At 38.0% G+C, this 24,016-nt stretch overlaps 2 protein-coding genes across 6 annotated transcripts; both read left to right on the plus strand.

Annotated features, from left to right (window-relative positions):
• The first annotated feature begins 23 nt into the window (after nucleotides 1-23).
• On the plus strand, nucleotides 24-5,130 carry LOC131794137 (large ribosomal subunit protein mL52-like). Its single transcript, XM_059111652.2, has 5 exons — nucleotides 24-76; nucleotides 172-262; nucleotides 511-578; nucleotides 2,169-2,233; nucleotides 4,392-5,130. Exons 1-5 carry the CDS (start codon nucleotides 46-48, stop codon nucleotides 4,503-4,505), a joined length of 369 nt encoding a protein of 122 aa, XP_058967635.1. The 5' UTR covers nucleotides 24-45; the 3' UTR covers nucleotides 4,506-5,130.
• Nucleotides 5,131-8,307: 3,177 nt separating this feature from the next.
• Nucleotides 8,308-18,322, plus strand: LOC131794350 (serine protease 23-like). Of its 5 annotated transcripts, none has more exons than XM_059111873.2 (2): nucleotides 8,308-8,440; nucleotides 15,954-18,322. In XM_059111873.2, the coding sequence occupies exon 2, from the start codon at nucleotides 16,024-16,026 to the stop codon at nucleotides 17,299-17,301; it is 1,278 nt and encodes a 425-aa protein (XP_058967856.2). In that variant the 5' UTR covers nucleotides 8,308-8,440; nucleotides 15,954-16,023; the 3' UTR covers nucleotides 17,302-18,322. The 5 variants fall into 5 exon arrangements, with proteins under 5 accessions (XP_058967856.2, XP_058967855.2, XP_058967859.2 ...); XM_059111872.2 differs by lacking the exon at nucleotides 8,308-8,440 and adding an exon at nucleotides 8,841-8,997; XM_059111876.2 differs by lacking the exon at nucleotides 8,308-8,440 and adding an exon at nucleotides 10,850-10,961.
• Nucleotides 18,323-24,016: the final 5,694 nt, after the last annotated feature.

The following is a 24,016-nucleotide window of genomic DNA, read 5'->3' on the forward strand; positions in this document are numbered from 1 at the left end:
TACTAGAAGTTATGTTACATGAACTATGAGAACGCTCAATCAAAGATGGCGGCCTTAATTCGAAATCGAATTGCAGGTACGAATTCTCCGAAATTATATGTATGGTTCTTCACTGATTTTGATGTTACGTTTATGCAGAAGTTTTCCTGTCTCGTCTGATTTTGTTTCCAGTGTTGACAAGACCATCAGCGATGTCTATGAATTGCATTAGACATTGGAGTACTTTTCCAACACTTCATGCAGGGCAAAAAATGAGATTGAGGTACGTACGTCAGATACATGATAAAATACCTCTTGAAATTTCAGAATCTCTTTTACAATTTTCCTTGTTAGCTTCTTTACATGTGTTTGTGAATGCGATTAGGGAGTGTGGTGCTATATCGGGTTAATAGTGGTCCCTTTAGCTGATAATTTTACCTATTGTAGTCAACTGTTTCTGGATAATGAAGCGATGTTAGCAGCTAGGAATAGTTGCATTTTAACTATTTTTCGCAAATTTTTAATCCCTAGCCGAGGTCAAGCACGCGATGGAATAGCTTATGGACCTCTCACTGACCTACCAGACTGGAGTTTTGCAGGTAGACTTCTAAACAAAATTGGAGTAAATCATGTTTGCCTTGTATCACGAATTATTCAGTATGACTGGCTATGCTACTTGCTATCTATTTGACAATTAGATTCCATGCTGCTGTGTATCTGTTCATTAATGGATCACAGATGACTTTAAAATGTGGTGATGAAGAAGTGGTATTCAAAGCCCAGTCTATTATTGTATAGACCCATGGGATATGGAATCTCCATTTTTTATCTGATCAAAAAAAGCAAATTTTTGTTAATGGTGATGCAATTTATGTATCCATCCTCTGTAGATGATAAGTAAGAACCAATTAAAATTTCATTGTTTATTTAGTACTTCAACTTATTATATAATCCATGATAGATGGTAAATGATATGAGAAGCCTGACATTATCTAGTTGTAATCATAGTAATATGCATGAAAACATTACACACTTCTGATTGCCTGAAAACAAGCACATTTTTCATTAACAAAAATGCAAAGTTGTTACATGAGTGCAAATTACAAATAGCATGCACCATGTCAAAATTTTGTCTGTCTTGACCTTCTGTGATACATTTTTTCATGTAAACTAATGATAGGTTTTAACGCGATTTCCTGTGCAATTTGGTGTTAATTAGCACTCATATATCTTTCAAAGATTACAAATTGCACTCGCCCTATTCATGCTTATTCACTTTTTTCCTTATTGTGTAATAGTTAATCTGGGTTTGCGCTCATAGAGTATTACGCAAGAGAAATCCGGCTTTTGTAATCTAATTGTTATTTAGCTGTGTGTTGTCTATCAGCACACACAAGGCTTTTGACTGGATATATATAAAATGAGAGCTTACCACTGATTTATAATTTTAGATAAATTCTAATTCCTATTGAATCAAATGATAGTTAAGATAATTACCTGCAGGAAGAATTAGATAAGGTCTGTTGTGTGACCTTCAAGAATGTTCTAGAAGTAGTTGTGTCATGCTGAGCCATCAATCAATGTACAAATAGAATCTGTTGTGATGTAACGGAACGTTCTGGATCCTCAACCATACCTATATAAGCCGAGCTTGTAACTAGATGTAGAGAGTAGTTTAGTTGCTGGTATAGCCTGTCAGATATCAATAAAGGTGTATGCTGCAGAATACAAGATGTCCACACTTCAATGTCAACTTACCTTAACTTTGTCAAGACAAATTTAAGCATCTCTAATCTAATTGTTATTTAGCTGTATCTTGTCTATTAACACACACAACACTTATTTGCCTCAGGCAAAGCAGTAAAAATTGTTGAATAATCCCCAAGAAAAAGACACTTGGCAGGAGTTGATTATTGTGAGATATGATGCAATCCTCCACTGATCAGAGCATGCACATTTCTTTATTCACTGGAGCAATTATACTCACTGAATGTATCTAGATTGAGGGCTTACCATTGATTGATAAGTTAGTCAGCATCCAGAGATTTTTGCTTTTCTTTAAAGTTTGTGCCCTATTTTTAATGGCTTTGACTGTCAAATACATATTAATTACTTCTCATTTCAGGGACCACAGAAGTGTTTGTAAAAATTCATTCTTTGTATTGATCATTTTGCTTTTGAATTATCAGATGGGACCCCAGCACCAGAGACAAAAAGAAGAAGAACAAGAAGGTTGAAAAGAATGGATGTGGCCGTAAGTTGTAAACAGTGCTATTCAAAGAGTAGTTACTGAATGCATAACCAATAAGCGTTATACTTGATTTTCCTTTTGCCATGTTCAATACATTGATTTTTATGGAAATTGATGAGGTTTCTTATTAAAATATGACCTGTGCATCACACATTGAGGTTAAGGGAATGAATGAAATGATAACCAACTAAAGAAGCTCTTGAATGTTAAACAAGTTTTTCCTTATCAGCATCTCAGGAAATGTACAGTGTGGAGAATATGTGACCCTCCACGGGAAAACGGACACTAACGCTTTTCCGTTTAAGCTGCAAAACCGTTTACTATCCGTTTATATCCGTTTAAACGGTTCATGAAAGCGTTTAAACGGTTTGCTTATCCGTTTAAAAAAATTTGCATCCGTTTAATGCTTTAGCTAAAACGTTTAAGCGGTTTGCTCATCCGTTTAAAAAAATTTGCATCCGTTTAACGCTTTTGCCAAAACGTTTAAGCGGTTTGCTCATCCGTTTAAAAAAATTTGCATCCGTTTAAAAAAATTTGCATCCGTTCGACGCTCTAGCAAAAACATTTAAACGGTTTGCTTACCCGTTTAAAAAAAAAAAGCTATCCGTTTAAAGTTCCACGGAAAGCTTTGGACTGTTTGCCTATCATTCTGTAATAGGCAGTTCGAAGTATCAATCTTACGTTCGCTCGATACTCGCCGGTTCTTGAAATACAGAAAGACCGTATCTTATTTTGGTTTTATCTATTGCGTGATCATAGTAAGCGAGTTCCGTCGCATCCTTTGACAAACAAGTTAAATCGGCTACTCTCTTTCTGTTTATATCATCTTGATTCATCATTCTTGGTTTTATTGACAATCATTTTAACGGCCCCGCTTGGTGCGTGACACCGATTCGACCTTTTATTTGCAATGGAACTTCATTGCGTTATTTGACCTTGAAAGGTCTCGGCTTCAGACAAGGTGGCGGCATTGCATATGCAAATTTGTTTCTTCCGAACAGGAAGAAATGAAGTTCATTTTCAATACTAATAAGAATAAACAAAGGAGAAGATTATGAGTTTCTCGCGGAAGCCGTTCAGGATATTCGGCAGCGAAACTATTCTCAGTAAATTGCGCTTATTTCATGAATGTCACACGAAAGCGGCAGTAATTAACCCAGAAATAAAATGCGCAAGTATATGCTAGTTATTACTTTTCAAATTATCATGCTAAATATTTTCGCTTTAAAGGATAATTATCCGTTGTCACTCTGAAAGTTTTTCCGCAGAAGATCTCGCCGGCTCAACCACAGCCGTTAAACATTAATTTTAAGCTCATCGTTTGTCGATTTTGGTCAACCGTTTCTCGGTTTAAGCCATCCGTTTTTGGACTTTGGTCAACTGTTTAACGTTTCGGGCTGACCGTTTTTATTTTTGGTCAACCGTTTAAAAGTGTGAGCCATCCGTTTTTGAACTTTGGTCAACCGTTTAACGTTTCGTGCTATCCGTTTTTATTTTTGGTCAACCGTTTGAAGGCCTAAGCTATCCGTTTTTGGACTTTGGTCAACCGTTTAAATTTTTTGCCATCCGTTTAAGCGGTTATGGCATCCGTTTAAACGCTCGAGTTAACCGTTTACTATCCGTTTACAACCGTTTTTCGAGACCGTTTAACGGAAAAGCGTTAGTGTCCGTTTTCCCGTGGAGGGTCACATATGCATACTGATGTTAGGGTGTAAATAGGGACCTTAAGCAATCAGGACAGCAATGCCAAGGGAGACTTCGATTAAAAAATGAATTTCTGCCTTTAATTAGAATTTCAAACATTGGCTCCATTTGTTTACCATCTCATACCGCACCACACCTCCACTTCAGCATAACGTATAAAAGAAGCATTGAGTTCCAAATGGAAATTAAAATAATTTGCCGTCATGATTTCAGTTCGTAGATGATGCAAATTGTGGTGATTTCACATTGCTGTTTTGCATGGGATGGCTAAGAAATGTACAAAGTTTCAAAACACACGTGCAGAGTTATTGCTCTGCCAATTAGATTCATTGTTTTTCCATGTCCTCATTGCTGTCGCCGTTGTGGTTTGTGTAAGGTCCCTATTGATTAATCAATGTAAATGTGATTGACAGCTACTTTCTGGAACAGAAGTTTATTCATTTTTGCTTTATTCCAGCATCAAATCTTAACGTATTTGAATGAGGTGGAGAGAGCAGGGGAAGCAAGAGATGAAGATGGAAATGTTCTGGATTCCACAAAACTGCCAAAGAAAGAGCAAGAGATCAGTTGATGAGCGAATTCTGGTTCACAAACATTACCAAGCTGCAATTAAAATGGAAAGAATAGCCGTTTAGGAAAAACGATTCATCCTTCTGAAGGAAATGCATTCATTTCTTATTCAAAGCTAGCAGAACAAAGATTAGCAGCTAGGTTTATCCTAATTTAAGCCTAGTTCTACTTTAACCCATGAACTCCAGAGATCTGATTGTTAATTCTCCCCTTCAGCCACTTACACATTTCCTCATAAATTAATTATGAGAATTTGGTGTTAGATCAAGATAACAACTTCTACCGGATAAGTTTGAGTATTCTCTTTACCTTTTTGCTGGATAGTGTATGGATATTATTGGGAGAAGTTACATGTTAATCACTTCTGGGGTTAGAGGGTTAAATATTTTTCTTTATTAATAGAATGATGACTTCACAAACAATATTTGAAGTTTTCATTACAAGGGCTGAAGACTTGACATTTACTCGTAGTGTAAACTTTTTGAGTGATGCATTTTTAAGTTAAAACAGTTGAGAGCTTTACACTTTTCAAGTGTTAATTTCCTTCAAGTTGTATGTAGTTTTTGTCCATATAAAATCAATCCAGGGTGCTTTGTAGTTTAAAAATTAAAAGAGACATGAACTGAGATAGCTGTTGTAGGTCAACCCTATAATTCAACGTCTATCATTTTCAGACAGAGTATTCAGAAACGCATATAAAATAATGCTAATATCACACACGGTAACATCCACGACCAATTTAAGACCTCGGGTCTGGTTTGATATCCAATTCAAGACGCTAAATAGTGAAACTGTCTATCGTGTTTAAAAGCCAAGGAAAGTAGAACCAAGCACTATTTGACAGCACATACCTATTAAGGCAAAGTTAAGGGGACCCTAACAACCCCCCTCCCTTCCACTAGCCATCATTTCACCCCAAAGGGGAAAGAGCATGACACTTACAAGGTTCCCAACGGGAAAAAATATTAAAACCCGAGTCCTTTTTTTTTCCCCTGCTGTACTGTTCTCCCTTATGATTACGCCGTGCGACCCCCTCTCAATTGATGTGGATAAGAGTGACGTGACACGTTCCTCTCTCTTTCAGAGTCTCGGCTTAAATTCGGGGAAGTCCTTAGATGATCTTAGTCAACTGTTTATCTTTAGAATGCGACCACATGGACTCATCAAACTTATAGACTATTTTTACGTCTGTGTTGCAGCATGGAGGGAATCTGGGATGATGATGATGAATTGATCAGAATCAAAGGAAAGTTTGGGCGTTTCCAGAAAACCAATCATAACAACGAGTAGAACAAAGAACGAAAGGCAAATTTTGACTCGTATGGGATGGAAGAGGTTTTAATCTCTTTGGAGGGTTTTCGTCTTCCAATTTTTTTTTCAGCAGAGTTATTTGTTTAAGTGGATTAAAACGTATGCAAGTGTATTTTTGATCTTTCTTAATCCATGCTCTTGGAGTGGCGTTGATCTGATCCCAAATCTGCTCTCTCGTGATTTGGCTGCTTTCGTTGCTTCACGGAATTGTGACTTCCTTTTCCTGGATTTTGTCGCCTTCCTGTGGAGTAAAGTAGTAGAGAATAGCTTAAAAGAAACAACAAAGCTTCTCAGCAGTATCGTGATCCGGCAAATTGCTTCTGAATCCCTTGCGGTGATACTTCCCAGCTGACCGCAAATAAGACAACAAGCCGCTTAATTTTTTGGCTGGACAAGTAGTTCTCACGCCTATTGAATCAAATGTTTTTAAAGATAATTATCGTCAGGAAGTATGAAAAGTCGACGCAAACACGAACTGAGAGGGAGCGGAGTCTTGAATATGTCAACATGCACAAGCTTTGCCTTGTGTCAAACTCAAATTTAATTGCGGTGTGGTGGTGTTTCCTCCCTGTAGCTGTCAGTATCAACTATGATTGTATCAGTAACTGATACAACCATAGCGGTCTAATCATTTGCCCTGGGCAAAATATACGTTTTTCGGTTTTTTGATTCACACGCTTTTGGCTTGTGAGCCAAACCGCGCCTAAAAGACGCCCACACCTGGAGGCTATAGAAAGACAGACTTTATCTCAACTTTTAGCACGAGAGGAAATTAAAGCAAAAGTCTGATGTATTTTCATTCTAGCATGTATTATACCTCTGCGCAAATTTAAACTATTTTCTATACTCTTATGTGATTTTCTGGCAGCAGAGCTAACGAGGAAATCGTTTTCTTAAAAATTTGTTTTCCGGTTCTCTCTATACGGCCTAAACACTAAATCACACTGTAAGATGACTTGGACTGTAGCCTTAAAATAATGCCTCTGAGAAAAGGTGCAAGGCTGAAGGCAGATTTAATTAGTTGACAGGAAGATCCTCCTCCACACCCCTCAGGAGCACCGTAAAACGAGTCAAGGAGACTACGACTTAGGAGAATGGAACATGGAAATACATATCTCTTGACGAGGAATTGCATCCTAAATTTACGATTTCGCGCTCCAATGCATTGCCACAAAGCCACACAGGGCCATTACTAGGGCGTCACTTGGCTCGTGAGGGTGAACTGACTCGTTCGTCTAATTCACTCTGAGAGTATTGGAAGTTTCTTCTCATACAGTATTCTGCTTTACTACCCCTATTTGCCACTTTTGACCCCAATCACTCAGAGTTGATAAATTATCACTGAATCAGGATAGCTTTTAACTTCAATCATCTTTATCTTTGATGTTATCGGACTTGTTGAGGCAGATAGACATCGTAAAGCTGGTTCTCGTATTTAAATAAATCCTTAGACTAAGAGGATTTCTCTGAGTCTCGACGGTTACAGATTTGACTGTCATACGAAATCATCAAAATCCTGATTTGTCCAGTATAATTAGGCAGCGTTTACATTCTTCACTTTAACAGTCCTAAGTGGTCCATAGTAAAGTCTGTTATGTTCAACACTTAGATAAAAAAAATCTCTTATTTCCTCAGGCCCTTCCGAAATACGAAAACGCACGCTTTGTTCCACTGCTTAGTAAAAGACATTAGAGCCTGCTATGACTACTTACTTATTGCGGCTTTCTTGCGCCTATACTTACAGGAAAACGAAGGGTGCGAAACCAAACTACGCTTTGACTTCGAGTAGCTAAGATCAGTCGACTGAATCGCCTGTTAGCATTCCAAGCCCTGAATTACATGCATGATATCAAATTTTCTATAATTTCTTCGGTATGCGGCCGAATCTTGAATATTAAAGATTTTGAGTTTCTCACAACGATATCATAATGTCAAGTAAACATGAACCGCCAAATCTTCAAATTTTGACATTGTATCCTTTTATAAGCAAAATCACTTGACATAAAATCTCAAACTTCTTAACTTCAAATTTCACTCACGGTAAGTCACACGCAGAGCCATTACGATAGACTGAGAAGCCGAAGGTTCGATATGTTTCAAGCTTGCAGTTTACCGGTTTATACACCCTGCATGCAGGTAACAAATGGGTAGAAACATGTTGACCACAACTTGGACATCTCGTTTAATCATAGCTGCTTGGTCATTCACTAGAGATATTGTAATATTCTGAACAACATCTCCAAATCTCCACTTTGGAAAAATAGCCAAATCTCGATTACAGACCACACACGAGAAGAGCGTCCTAAAATAGCATCGTGTCGACTGATTTTAAATTCTCAGTCAATGTGAACCTAACATAACTTGATGGCTGACAGCCAAAACCCAGCACAACTCCCTTCATTAATTTATCACCTGACTCCGTCTGTTGACAGCAAAAATTTCCTCATTTGGCGGTTTTCGTGTACAGGTTATGTAATATCAGATGATCTTGTTGCCACTTCTATTAGACGGAAGTTGCTAGCAAATATACATCCTTTGCTTCGGCACGTACAGAATCAGGACAAGGTCGTCCCTCCATCCCATGAACAAAGCAAGATCTGTGTTGAAAGCGGCAGTAAGTTACAAGTAAGTCTCAAGTTTTTGTATTACCTCGTTAAATGTCATTTTAAAATATAGCAAGACGATTCGTGTTTAACGAAAATCGGAATAGCTTTCCCGTGACTTTTCCCGTCACTTTTGGATGAGATCAATCATTCGTTGGGCTTATTACGGGTTTCCTTTAATCATTCCTTTCCAGTGCGATACCTAGACCTCCCACTCACATGGCCGTATGTCAGTTTTATACTCTAGATGTCTCTTATCTTTCAAGATTATCTTTCTTTTCCAAAGCCGTGAGCTCTGCGTTTCGCGGTATTTTCGGGTACCTGTGGGAGTTTCAACAATCATTTATGATTCGTACGAATATCTGAGACCCTGTTCAGTTTTCCGGAAGTTTCACTTGAAGTTAAAAAGCGTCTCTGGGACGCACCCATATGAAAGGTCAAGGGAATGTTATTTCCGTGTCATAGGAACGATCGCTTAAGAAGTGATGGTATGCAAAAACGTGCAAAGATAAATTCGTTGGCTGCATTTTGAAAACAAGCAAAGCTTTAGGCTTTAGTCAGCAACATTCGTCCTGTAAGGTAAGGTTTTTTGACTATTACTCTTTTCCAAAACTGCAGTACATTACGGCAATTTTTGCGGATTGTTCTCATTTTTGAAAAATAAGTTAACGCAGAAAAAATATTCGGCGAAATACTTCGCCGCTAAGTAAAGTTTGATAATTTCATACCAGTGAAAGTACTTGCATGTAAATTCAGTTACAGTTTGTCTTGTTAGCATTCGCGATCGGACTTACTCGAATTATAAGCATCTGGCCCCGGTTATTCGAAGCTTGGATAACGCTATTCATTGGATAAATCTCTATCCGGTGGATAGCGCAGTACGTGTTGTACTGCACTTACCACTTATCCGCTGGATATCGATTTATCCGTTAGATAGAGTTATCCACCCCTTATACAACTGGGCCAGGGAATTATCTTCCACACAGCTTCTCTCTTGATCCAACGCTACAATTAGAAACTTGAAAATATCGTTCCTTCCTTGAATATCTTTTGCTGCTTGACTATAAAATCGTAAGGAATTAGCATTTGCAGTTGTGACGGACTACGAAAAGTTGTTCCATTAAGATAAGAAAAACCTCTAATTCGCAAAACAGTAATCCCCTCGGACAAAACAGCTAAATAAAGTAACATAAATTGAATTTCCTTCTTATTACCACAAGAAAAACAAACAGCAACACTTGAACTGTACAAACTCCCACACAAACTGTGTTTGGAAAGTAACTTGACGAAAATAAAATGGGGGAAATTTGATGCCTTTTGTTCACATGCACGTACCTAACTACTTTAGCTCATTTGTATGATAGCATAACTTGAGATTCAGAACATCATAACTTTTTTTTCTTCCAAGCAAGCAGTCAGTGGGTCTGTTTTGTTCAATTCACTGACAAAACTAACTGGTTTATCCAATATCCTCAAATTTGCCAGTTGTTCCAAATATAGTAATAACTTTTAATGTGTGGAAAAAGCAATTTGATGATTGAAAGTGTCTCTGCTGACCTAATTGAAATACTTTAGTTGATGTTTTCAAGTCTGCTGAATTGAGCTGAAAATTTGTTTTGCTGGTAATCTTGTTTAGTCAATGGATTTTTTAATGCAGTCCTGTGGAGAGAACATTTATCAGACAATGTTTAATTTGTTTAACAACTTATCGCCGGCCATCGCATGCAGTACACGGTCGAAAGCGATATTTGCAATGGACGAATTGTCCATACACGATAAACAAGACTTGGAACCTCTTTCGGAAACATTTCATTCATCAGTCAAATTTCCGGAACAAACTCCATCAGATAATATTGGTTGCTCACGATTCAAGAAATATTGCCGATGGATAATTCAACAGGAAACTGGTAGAATATAATTGAAGATAAAGTATTTGAAACTTGACAAAAGATTTTAAGACATTTTGCGCCTCAATTCACATTGTTTTGATGATAAACTCTACAGGTTCATTGCGTTTATGCAAGTTTTCAATACCTTTCCTTAGTCTTTATGAATAGAGGAAGAGAGTTTTTTTGTATCAAACAATATCAGAGCTGTGTGTTTGAAAAAGATATACCGTTCTTGCAGAAACAGGAGGATTGCTTGCGAAGTTTCTAGCAAGTTCTCTATTTTTTTTTTTACCATACTTGCACTAGAGAAACGACCACGATCTAGAATTTTTCGGTTCACTGACCAAGCAGCGAGTTACATCATACAGCGACCTCAAAAGTCACCAAAGTTAATGTAACGTTGCATTGCTCTCTTAATCTCATCATAGAGTATCGAGAAATATTGACTGGAAAATTCTTCCTGCCCGCCTTTTACCTTTTAGTAGTATGTTCTGCGGTCAAAGCTAGCAATTAGCATAATTTGATTGCGTTTGAACAATACAAACTTTTTGAGTATTTTTGACGCAAATTAACGGGTTTAAATTAGGAGTGCCATGAGGTAAAAAGACCGGCTTATGCTTTTGGTGTTAAATCTAACTGTTCTTCTTCACACCGGTAAGTAAGAACTTCAATAATTTTTTTCAAAGTTTTGGCAGAATGTTTAAGTCAAACGCACCACGTGAGGTTACAGTTGAATACAGCATAACAGGGAAAATGTCTTTGTGAATCTGTTACTTGTTACACGCAACTCCAGATAAACTTTCTGCATGTTGTGAGACGGGCAGTGATATAGCGATGACCCCCCTAAGTATGTACAAATGTACGGTTGCATGAGATTTTATCCTTATAAGTAAACGCGACAATTTAAGCAGAGAGGAATTCAAAAGATTCTGAACCGATTATAATTTCGTCGAAGGAACAACAAAGAAAACTTTTTAACAGTAGGTTTTCTTTGATGTTGCGGCATCTCAAAGAGAAACGTCTACGTCGACTAATCATCTTTTCTCGGTGAACCAACGGACCGAGCTGCAAAAATCTTGCAGACACGATTAACTAATTGATGTTCGGTTAATTCCCTATGACATCTTTGCAAGGAACTGATCCACTACTACTTTTACAAACGTTGAACAAGAGACTGCTAACAAGCGTGTGCGATAGGCATAAATCCATTGAAGGAAATTGACACAACGGCTGAACGCAAGTGAATTGTGAGGGAATAAAGGTTGTAGTGAACACATGGAAATATGACGCACCTTGCTTTTATTGTTTCAAAGAAACATTCAGTTCGGATTTAGAAATGGTAGCATTTCGCAAGCACAATTAATTCACGTGCTGTTTCGGCGCAATAAATTCTATGCAATCCCTGTTATGCTCTCATTACCAAATCGCTTTGTTGCGTCATGCAAAGTTCTTCCTTGATAAAGTTTCACCCACAAAATGCTAAAAATGTCAGTTACTAGACGAAATTAAAGCTAAATTCAATTTACTACAATTCTTTTTTCGTCTTGTGGCGGCTCGTCTATGGGAGTTAATGTGTCGCAGCGTAAAAAAAATTAGATCAAACACGCGATTTTGTTTTTTAGTTGCAATTTTTTTTGCGTCATCGCAGCAATAGCAGAATAAGCAAGTTCTTTTTCTTTCTACACCGGAAACAGAGAACTGATTGCAAACGACGTTTAAGTTTGTTCTTTTAAAAAAAAACATGAGTGAGCCCCTTGTAGCTGAAATGACCTATCCCAAAAATTGTGTTCATTACAAGTCGATTCCCTGCTGTGTGATAGCATGGTTTGGTTTATTTTGATTACTTTTCATCTACGTTTAATGCGAGGGCCGTCTTATCACGCAGAGAAACGGAAAACAAAGTTCGAGCTTCGCTTTGTGGTGTTCTTCAGTTAGTCAAGTCGGTAAGTAACACATTGAGTTTCCAAGTATTTTACATGCGAATTTCTCATTCAAATTTAGTTTGTTCGTCAGCAATAACCGTGTTTCAGTCATCTGATTAGCAATTGTCGCGCGGTAAAACGAGTCCATCAGCAAAAGCAGAACGTGATTAATAGTACTTGCTGGGAGTTATTGTTTAAAGTGGCTTTTATTGCTCTAATGATCAACTGAGATTCAACCGTTACTAACATAATGTTTATCAACTTCTAAGAACCCTGTCAGAAATTCTAAAATCTAGTCTTTATACAGTGTTAGAGACGGACATTGAAACAACGTGGGGGGAATGTTAGTTGATACGGGAAACAAATTGTAAAAAGTCTAAACAATTTTGAACTCAAACTGCTAAAATGACCTTTCTGTGTTGTTGTTCCTTTCCTGGGACTTGTTTCTTTGCCATCCTCCAGTTCGTTTTAGATTTTTCTTTTACGACTGAGCGGTGATGTAAATCTTCAAAGCGGAAAAATGACAGATGATATCAGGAAAGCAACCAAACATTACATTCAAAGTACCTTTCATGGCACTTCGCATGAAGTTCACGTTAAAAAGATTTCGTGCGTCAAGATGTTTTAATTTCAGGGCTTTTCAGGTTGCTTAAACTTGTTTTTAGTTGAAATGGAAACTTAAGTAATCAACTATTGAAGGTTTTCCAAAGTCGATGAACATTTAAGAGGAAAGGATGAGCGAAATTGGAAAGGAGATAGCCAATATTGACGGAAAATATGAAAATGGCGTTGATTGCAAAATTGAAAAAAACAAAAACGAAGAAAGCCAAAAGATAAAACTAGACCGTGACGTAACGGCTACATATTCTAGACCTATCTTAGGTTGTGGAGCTAAACTTGTTACATAACTGAATGAAAATTTTGAGTGGGGGCTGGCTTCTCACACGTAATCCTACTTTTATTAAGCCGTCCGTCCCACACCAACGCAAGTTAGCCTAATTATCAGATAATCTGTCCTGAATGCGGATAACTCAAGGTATTGAACCACAAGCTGGTAGCTTTAGGTTGAGGTCATGAAGCTTCTTATGGCCAGAATTTGACATTGATTTATCTTTATGTACTGCTATCTGTTTGTTTATTTTTCGGGTCAAAATTAACATAATTAGATAGTGAAGTTCTGAGGGTCAGGATTGAAGGATGAAATAAAAATCTGCATGAAATTGGAAATTGGCTGACGTTCTTCATCGTGGAATCAAGAACTAGTAAAGACCAATGTTTTTGCTTTAATTTCATGCAAAAATGTAAACGAAAAACAAACAAACAATTGGCAGAAACAAACAGAAAGTATAAGATTTGTTGAGCGCTTTATTTTCTTCGTTATGAGTTTTGGTTCGAGTGTTCCTCCAACTATTCCGAGATGAAATGTATATCAAAACCTCCTCCTGAGGTGATGGTTTTTACGACCAACGGTTAAAATTTTTGCCATTTTACGGCTAACAGTTAATTTCCTTCTGTTATTTTAAAATATTAATTTTTACAGTTTACATTTTTAACGACTAGCGGCCAAGAGTTGTCAATTTTACGCCTCACGGCTATTTTTTCCTCTTTTTATGCCATTTTACGGCTAACGGTTAATCTTATTGTTACCCCTCTACTGAAATCTCTCGATTATCGTGTTCAAAATGGTATGCCAAAAAAAAAAAAGTTTGAGTTAAATCTTGGAAGAATGTGCTAGCTTATCATTTGTATGACATTAACCAAGTTGTACTTCAATACATTCTTCCCCCCCCCCCACCCCTCCCTCCAGCCCTGGGCTCCTCAGCCCTGAGGGGTAGAAGGAAAAGCTGACCATGAACAATTTGATACCTTGCAATAACGATGGCGAGACAAAAGGGGTTTGTTTGTTATTCCCTGAATATCTTAGAAGTGCTCTCGTTTTAGTCTTAAATGGACTTTTGATGCGAATGCTCTCACACGTTGCAAGTGGCAGCGTTCCATAAATACGGTTCGATTGTATTTTTAGGGGACATTTTTAAGAAGTGTCAAATAGTTTGTCTATTTCAGTAATTGTTAACAAAACAGGAAATGTTGACACTTTCAAACGTGTCTATAGACTATTGAATTCCCAAGGATGCATTCTTTGATGTCATTTCTTTTCCACATTGGCGTGATACGAACGACATCGTAAGCACTCCTTCATTCCTGAGAAAGAAATAACTCTCCTTATAAATCTCCTTTTACCTCCAAATTTTGTGGATTGGTGCATCAAGCGACGAGTCTGAAAGTAAGTAAAAGTAATCCACTAAAGAAAGCAAACGATGAAAAAAAAAATATATATATATATTTATGGCCACAGGGATAGAGCCGAGGTCAAAACGGATTGCAAAGACAAAACAGAATTATTTTGACGAAATGTACGAGACGCGATATGCTCCTCTCTCTGAAGTAGATAAAATTCATACCGGTGAACGCACAATAATCTGCCACCATCACAAATGAAGCATCGCAGAAAACTAGCTGTCGTCCTCTGTTTCATGGCAAGCTTCGATGGCAAATACTGACTTTTTAACCCCAGTTGGCCACACTAGAGTATGTTTTCGTTTTGGAAAGTAATCGGAGGGGAGATTCTTACACTTCAGTTCAACTATGTGAACATGAATGATTTACGCACGCGGGCTGAAATCACCACAAACAGAAATCAACCCACATTATTTAGGTTTTGTTGTTAAGGCCGAGAAATTGCAATTACATTAGGATTTCAAAGCCGGAGAACTGAATATACGATATGATGGTCTATTGGAAGCGTTGTAGTTACAATAGCATCAGTCAGGCAAGTTATTTGTGATCAGTACCAGTCCACTGATATCAAATAGTGGATACTTCACGCAAATGTTCTTGTTGTGTTAATAAATTAGAAAAGTGGTCTACTTATGTCACAGCTATTACGATTTTTGACTCCTGTTGCTTTCATTATGAGTACCAAATTATCTCAGAATGAAGACAGAATCTTAACGGCAAATCAAATAAGATTGTAGTTGCCTTGGGTTGAAGAAAAAAAAAATGTTATGGAAGTTATAGATGTATTTATAAATGCCCACAACCAGGAGTCCGCAACAAATATCTCATTCATGAACGTAAAGCGCGCACGTCACCACAATCGAAAAAAGAAAAAAAAATTTGAACAGAATTTCTCTCGTACTTTCTTATGTAGCTGTATGGGAAAAGGAAGTAGACCACTTCAATAATTCATTTTTAGTTCCTTAGATGAATAATTGAGATAAGTCAGTTTATTAAAAACTTTTTCTGATATATCGAGATATCGAGATTCTATCTGTACGACTTCTATTTTTGGTGCAAATTGATAAGCTAACGTTAATTACAGGAAGTTGGCTAGCGTAAACTAGGCTGAACGGAGGATATAAAGCAACAACAAATAATTTCTATTTCTCTGATTTAAAACAAAAGAAAAGGAAATCCCCTTACAAGGAGGTTATCCAACATTGTTCGGATAATTCCATGGATCATCGTTTCAAGTGTAGAAAATTCAATATGTGATACTCAGAAATTTCACAGCGGTAGACATTTCAGCTTTCCCCAGCTGTCGCGTTCTGGGTTGGTTGTTTTAAATATTCATAAAAGAGACCGTTCTCGTTTTGTGGTTTTACGTGGGTATAAAATTTACGTGGTACTAAAATTTATTTAATCGGTTTTATTTCATTGGCAGATTTCTCTAGTATCAAGCTTTGAATACAACGTTCTTCACCTCTCACCAAATCAGTCGAAGCGCGGGCAAAATGACTTTGGTAAAATATTTCGCTGTCGCGAGTTTGCTGTGTTCAGCTCTACAATTTCCTGATCTTGTTTTCTCGTCTCGACAAAGGATTAAGCGTGTGCCATTCACTTCTTCTCCAAAAGGAGGTGATAATGTGTCGTACAAACAAGCACACAAAATACCAGAGGACGTGATGGACGACGATTTTCCACCTCTTAGCTTTTACATCCAAGACGTGAACATCACCTCTTTGCAGAGAACAAACCAAACCAGCTCACTTGGGTGGAACTATACTAATTCTAATGAGCTGGATTTCGACGGATTAACTGTATCAGCCAATGACTCCATTAAAGACAGCTTACCAAGGCTCAACTATGAAACCTTTTGGTCCAATGGAAGTTTAACGCTCACCTTAGTGGAGCTTAAAAAGGTCGAGGGGATGGGAAACGCAACTCACGACGTATGGAGCAAGATGGCAGACTTTGAGCTAGAAGTATCCGATGTGGTTCCCAGTGACTTTGACGTTGTCAACGATCCTCCTAACATGGGGCGTCATCGGCGAAAAAGAGCTGTATTTGGTCCAGATGAACGAATTAAAGTCCGCTATGACGATTCGAGACGGCTTCCATACTCTGCGGTGGTGAGGATATCTACTGGCTGCACAGGCACCCTTATCTCAGAATACCATGTGCTGACAGCGGCACATTGCGTTCACGATGGCATGAATTACCTCGTCGATGTAAAGCACTTGAAGGTGCTCGTCTTGAGGCATCAAGGAAAGGTCATCAAAATTGGAGTCGACTTCGTCAAAGTTCCGCGAGGATGGACTCTCTCTCGCGATTACCGTTACGACTATTCCGTCATAAGACTCAAACGGGCGCACAACAATGAATTCCTAGGCATGTATGAAATTCCTGCCGCCCTGGACATTCGAATAAAAATCCAGTTCGCTTCTTTTCCCTTCGACAAAGAACAAAATACTCTGTGGTACTCGAATTGTGCAGCTCATTGTCGTAATCATGCCATCATCAATCGCTGCGATTCTAACGCCGGAAGCTCTGGTGCAGGAATCTACGCCCTGATGAGGAAAGGTAAAGTAGAAGAACGGTTCGTGTTCGGAGTATTTACTGGTTTGGGAAGCCGCGTACGGTTTCGTGGAAAAATGCGTCTCATGAACATAGGCACGAAGATTACACCTCTAAAGCTAGCGCAAATTCGTGCCTGGATGGGTCTGCCTCCAAGAAGACATAAAGGTTCAATCGACCAAAAAGCCAAAATGCCTGTCTCTCCCAACCATTAGAAACAAAGAAAGCTCTTAATCAACTCAAAGGAGAAGCTATGGAAACTTTAAAGTAACGGCCGTTTTCGTGGAAATTGTAGTCACGAAATTTTTTCTTTGTACAGGGCAATAGGGTTGTGATACCCCACGTTATCAATCAGCTATTCTTTTGAAAATCTTTCAGTTGTGCAATGGAACATCTAAAGGACAGACGTCTAAAAAGACTACTTATTTGTACGGGAAATATTTACCAGCGAGCCTCGACTTCGGACATCCAAACACGCATGTGTCAAACGAAGGCAATTTATATGAATTAGATATTCTAAAATCAGATGTACGCGAGTAGATTGGGACCAAACTCCTTTAATACATTCCGGTTGCGTGTTTTTTTTAATCTTCTTTCCATCTGCATGGTTAAATTCCATTTCGGAATGTGATGTAATCTTCGTGCCTAAATTCCATGGGTTTCACAACAAAGCTAACGTAGCCACCGCATATGTTCCACGTTGTTCTAGGGAAAAAGAGGATGATATTATGACTCTCGCAGGTGTCTTGAGCACTGTGGTATAACTCATAGCAATACGCAAACTCAAGGCACGTGTAATAGTGGTCCCCCAACAGACACCTGATTTTAGGGCATCCACTGCATTTAAGCTTTAAGAAAAACGTTTCGTAATTATTGTCCGCGGAAGCTCAGCATTTTGAGGTTTAAGAGTCAATGAACTTCTGCTTTGAACGTTTCATATACGTTCAACATGCATTTACGCGGAAAGGACTTTGTCAATTCCTACGAGCTAGTTATCAATCTTTAACTGTTGTTATGTAACTCCCAATCGTTAACTCAAATATTGGTTAGATTTTCTTTAACTTATATAACAGACTTCTCTTTTTATACTATCGGCTGCTCCCACGAGGAAGATTCAGGGCAAGAATAATATTATATTAGCTTATTTAACTGAATTTAACTTAGTCAAAATGAATGGCAAATAAGTTGTATTCATATAACAACATACTTTGCTAATAAATATAAACAATAAAATGGCTCAGGTTCTCGGTTAATGAGGTTAATGAGAGAAATTCACCCAGTCTTTCAGGTTTTTCTCTTACTCACTCATCTTACGAAGGGCTTGGGACGGGTCTTTTCATATAAACACTTTCAGAAAGTGTTAGATGACATATGCAAGAACTCTCACGCCGCATCATTCCTCTCAAAATATCGTTGTTTTAAATAATCCCATTCGACAAGTTATTAATTCATTCATTATATGAGAAACTGTTGCTTTTGTTCTGTTACATTTAATTCTTTTTTTGTTAGAAAACTAATGGGTTACGTCACAGTCAACTAGTCAGCGCACCATACAAATTTATTATATTAGTATTATGCTTCACGGCCCCCGTATCAAGCGTGGGTGCGAGTTTCAAAGCGCGTTTGCGACGAAAGATACCGGCGAGAACACTCGCGGGTAGTAGCCTTTTCTCTCCTTCCCCTGGATGTTATCTTAATCTTGCTTACGTACAGCGCTACGGCAGGGTTTTGTAATCTGTTTGGAAAAACCAGACAAAGGTTTGTGACTGAATAGTAAGATTAGCTTCCTCCTTGCTAAGGAGATGGCGTGACCGAATTATTTACAGAGAATACGACTGTCGTCCAGGAGATCTCGATTTCGAGTAGCTTGCGGTGCTGGCATAATTTTGGCAGGCAAGTGTTCAGTATTTTCTTAGTGAAAATCATAGCCGCCCTCTCTGCTTTTTACAGGCTGGGAAGGCTGGGAGGAGAAAGAAATCTGTACCAAGAGGGCGAGCAACGGTCAAAACGAAGGAGAGAGGAGGGATGGGGTGATAGAAATTCTTGCCCCCTCCCCCTCCCCCCACCATCCACTCTAACTCTTAATCAAACATGGCATCCCAGATAATGATCGTGCGCTCGTAACGTTAACTCGCCCTGGTACGACACCCGCATTGCGGGGTATATTTCGGGTCCTGACCCACGCTGTTCATTGGCCGACTGGTTTGCGCTCTGCTACTTATGACTTTTAGCCTTGTAATCTTCCACTTGAACTCTTTGTTTCACTAATTTTCCCGGTCACACAGGCCCTTGAGCTGTAAGCACTGTATATAAATACCGATTTCTTCATAATTGCGTCAACACCAAAATATGCGAATCTGATTGGTTGTTGACAGCCTTGACTCATGAGCTAATTGGATATTGCAAGACCAAACTGTCTGTTTAGACCCGTTAGATCAAAAGACGTTTTTCGTATGACACATCGGACAAGACAATTCATAACCCAAATTAAAGCAAATTAACAAATAAGTGGGGAGGTTTTTCGACTCAATATTGAGGAATGACTGAATTTAGGAGGGAAGAGGACCAATGCATTATAACTAATCTGACACCACTGATTTAGAGAGTTAGGAAATAATATAAAAGCCAGACTTAAATTAACAATGCAATAAATGCAGTTCTAAACAAATGAAGAAGAAATAGATAATTTATTTATCTATTTATTTATTCATTTGTGATATTTATACAGGCAGGCCCGGCTCAGCTTTAAATCTGGTTTAAATGGAGGCCTGCGTAAAAAATAACAAGGCCAGACGACAACAAAAGAACCTATATTCCCTACTATATTCCTATATTCCCGAGAAGTGCGTTGGTTCCTTAACAGAAAGAAAGTTTGTCAAAACACCTCCGAAATATTTCCATTACTGAGTTCCTGCGCCCTATTAGTGACAATTAATTGGCAACATGTCAAGAACTATCGGACGAATTTATTAATACTTTCAATATTTGACATAGGTAGAGATGTCAAAAAAATTATTCTTGTGTATATCTAGATATCCACTGGTAACTATGACTTGAAATAGTATCGGTCGTCTGGAGAAAAGCATGGAAATAGGCCAATGTTTCCAAAGATAAACTTTCCTTAACTCAAAAATACGAAAAAAAAAACATGAAATAAAAAAATGGAGCGGGGTCGTTTGTCATACAGTGGTATTTTAATATTTGAAATGCTGTGAGTCGTCTGCATGGCACAAGCAGCTTATATTCTATTGTTAAACAATATTTCTGAAAAGTGAGAGATTGAGCTTGAGTTTAGTTGGATTAAGACTCGACAAATCTAACCAGAGCTAATAATAACGCAATAGTGAGTTTCTAGTATTGTTCGTCTAAAACCTACTCAATTAGAAGAAAGCGCCCAATTTACGGATAACAAGCCAACCATTCCCTTAAAAAATTAAATTGTCGATGTTTGCTGGTTCTTTTTTCGGAGCTCGATAAATATCCAGCGACAAACTGAACTCCGACCAGTAATACTAAACTTCGCTTGTGCCGGAATCATATATGACACCAAACGAATATATTAAGGGGACCCTTATTTTCTCTTGTTGATATCAAGAGGGCACGTTGACACACATCCATTTTCAAGCAAGTATCGAAAATAATGCGCTTTTCGAAACAAAACTAAAACCAAAGTAATCACAACAGCCGATCAGAAGAAACCAATGAGAACGCAAAGTTCGTAAAGGGCGGGAAAACGCGGGTGACTAAGTCATAATTGTTTTTGGTTTTGCAACTGATTAATGGAGAGGGTGGCTCGAGTTTTCTGGACCAATCGCAGAGCAAAGTAAAGCAAGACCAATGCAATCTCGGATTACTTTGGACACTCAATTGACAATGACACACACAATGATTACCAAACGACAGGAACGTGTATACAGGCGACACGTGTATACACGGCAATTTTCTGCAATGATGCCTCTGAAAACAGCCCAAACGATGTCACTTAAAAATTGTAACACGTATCTGGAAAGAACTCTAAATGCACAGATCTACGAAATTAGGAATCCAAGTAATGAACCTCTGAAAGTATTTAAAAGACAAATAACTTAATATTGATTGCGATTGTGATTTGAAGTTTGCATTAGAGACATTTGCAGTTTCTTGTGTAAGACTTATTATCAATGTCAATTTTCAAGTGGTGTTATGAATTGCATTTGAGTTGCGCTTTGTTCTTCGTTATAAATATCTAGCTTCATAATTAGTTTGTGTGGACAACTTTCTTAATATCTGGAAACTAAACTAAATTTTTCAATTACACACATCTAACGGAGCAAAAAGCAGTAAATAACTGCCGATAAGTTTATGATACGCCAAAATCGTGAGGCTGTTTTGTTTGGTCGGCTTTACCTTTGGTTCTTGTTATGCTATTTTTGTTTTCGTTATTTTTTAGCTCCACAAACTGACAAAAAGTAATCAGACAATGCTAAATCTGCTCCAAACTTCTCTCTCTATATTTGTTTTTACTGTTGGCTAAACTGTTGCGGAACAAAACTTTCTTGACGGTAAACGAGAGAAAGTTAATCGATTTACATCATTAAGGATTCTTAGAGTGTAACGGGCCCTAACAGAGTTTAGTGATTGTATTGTGAAAACTCCTCAAGGAGAGATGTTAAGTACAGAGACAGACTGGCGACTGAAATTAGCGGTCAGAGACGAAATTCAAAACGTAAACATGTTGTAAATATTTTAATAAGCTCCCGAGGGGCTGATAAAATTTCCATGGCTGTAACTTAAAGAAAGCACGATCGCGTAGGCGGGCAAATCGGAGGGAGCAACAGATCGTAAGTTTTTACGCTAGATTGAAAACTGTAATATTTGTCGATGTAAGACCATTTTAAAGTTTGAAAGCTCGTTGTGAAAGTTATGCGTGGATTAATTAACTTGCACCCAATGTAAATCACGTTTTAATGGGAAGTAGAGTACAATCAAAGCGTTTTTCTTGAAACTCCTGCAACTGTTATTTTAAAGAGGAGCTTTTTCGGTGCTCGCCACGATTTCTTGATACCGGCGGAAATCTGAACATAACATAAGTTATTAGTAACAGCAGCTCACGCATGTAGGAGGTGGTCAGTGTTGGATTGACTTGTTAGATACATTCTATCTCTTCCGGCGATGTTTCCAGGGGCAAGCGAGGGTACGCGACAGATGTTGTAAACATTTCCGGACATGGTGCGATGGAGAGCGTAGATAAAACCACGATTTCGCAACAATTCTGACTTGAGAGACAGACCTTGAACTCAACAAACCAGATGCTGGTTATTAACCGCTTAAATTGAGAAAAATTGCGATGGTAAATGAATCAGTTCGTTCTTAGATTTATCAAACGATATCTTATAAATCACCAAATAGTAGCTCACCTGAAAACAACCACAGGAATATGTAGCTGTGAATTTCTAAAAGTCAAGGTCGCCGGCCTTGAAAGTAAATGATCCCGAAGATGATAAAAGTATAGAATATAAAAATTATTTCGACCTTAGGGGCAGTCTACTCTAGCTATAGCTCTAACAGAGTGATATTTTAAAGTCTGGCTCTATTTTGAGGTATACCCCCTACTAGGGGACGCTAAAAAAAGTTAATGATATCGTGACTTCAATTTCGTAACTTGGTATGCGATAATAATCAGAGACTTTTTGAAAATAGCAGGTCTGAGATAGAGCATGTTGTTTACTTCAGTGTGCTATCAAGGGGTTTTAGAATGCATCTTAATGTTATCTATAGAAGGTAATTAAACATCGATTGTGGGTTTAAATTCAAGAGCGTTGGATACCCGCGCAGCCGCAAAAAGTTATAGAGCACCCTCAGTAAAGCCTTTTAGACCGTGAACACTAGGAATGAACGTTGTCTTCCCAGCAAGTCGTGTTCGAATCGCAAGTTTTGAAACCGTAGTAAACGTTACAATCAGTTAATATAACTAATATCTATGAGCTTATCTATTTTTCATCTGTGCTTCAAGGACGACGAGAAATGGTGGTGAATGGTGTTGGGTGACTGAACTTAGCAAACGAATGAGGCTGATATCTGAAGGCATAGAGTGTAATCAATTGGGGAGTGCGTTTGATATAGCATCACTTTTTATCATGTTATAAAGCGAGGGCTTAATAGCTTATATAACAAACGTTACAACTCAGAGTTACTTTTTCAGTCAAGGCATGAGCAAGAGCTCGAGGTCGTTAAAAACAGTTGAACTCCATTAAAAAAGGAAACACTAGGAGTGAAATCACCATATATCTAGGATTTTTCCATGAATACATGTTTCCATATTTTGGCGCAGTCACATGTACTTATTCCCAAGTGACATATCTTTCCTTAAATGATCATGACCAACATCGATTCTTTCGTAAATGCGTGGTGACCTGACGATTAAGAGTGTCTCTGACTTAAGGTATATACACCATTAACCCACTTTCTAACTCATTGATCAAGATTGGGCGAAAACTGACCACTTGAACTTTGTGCATGTAGATCTTGACAACAAGGAGTGCTTTCTTATCAACACTTCTGATCTCAGTTTGGAAGTTTTCTAGAACAATTTTGAATTCCTCGTCGAATATGTTTTCTCATCCGCGCACGTAATAAGTGATACAAAAAGAAAAAGAAATATAATCTTGATGTAAGAAAATTCTATCTCCACGAAGGAGACATAATTTTAATGAAGAACTAAGGGTGTTAGCCATTTGAAAAATGACGCAAGCATGGGGTCGAAGTATTCTTGAAAGATGAATTTAGCCTCTAATTTTTTTTGCCGGACAGGAATGTTTACAGTGAATTCCAAGTTCGTCTGTTTTTAAGCCACTGAGTTTCTTTTATGACGTCAAAGGACAATCGTTAGATAAAACTGGTCAGGTTTAACAAGAGAAAGAGGACACCGCAATTTGTTTTGAGTGCCACAGC

Source organism: Pocillopora verrucosa, chromosome 3 (assembly GCF_036669915.1).
Source record: "Pocillopora verrucosa isolate sample1 chromosome 3, ASM3666991v2, whole genome shotgun sequence".
NCBI classification, from domain to species: domain Eukaryota; kingdom Metazoa; phylum Cnidaria; class Anthozoa; order Scleractinia; family Pocilloporidae; genus Pocillopora; species Pocillopora verrucosa.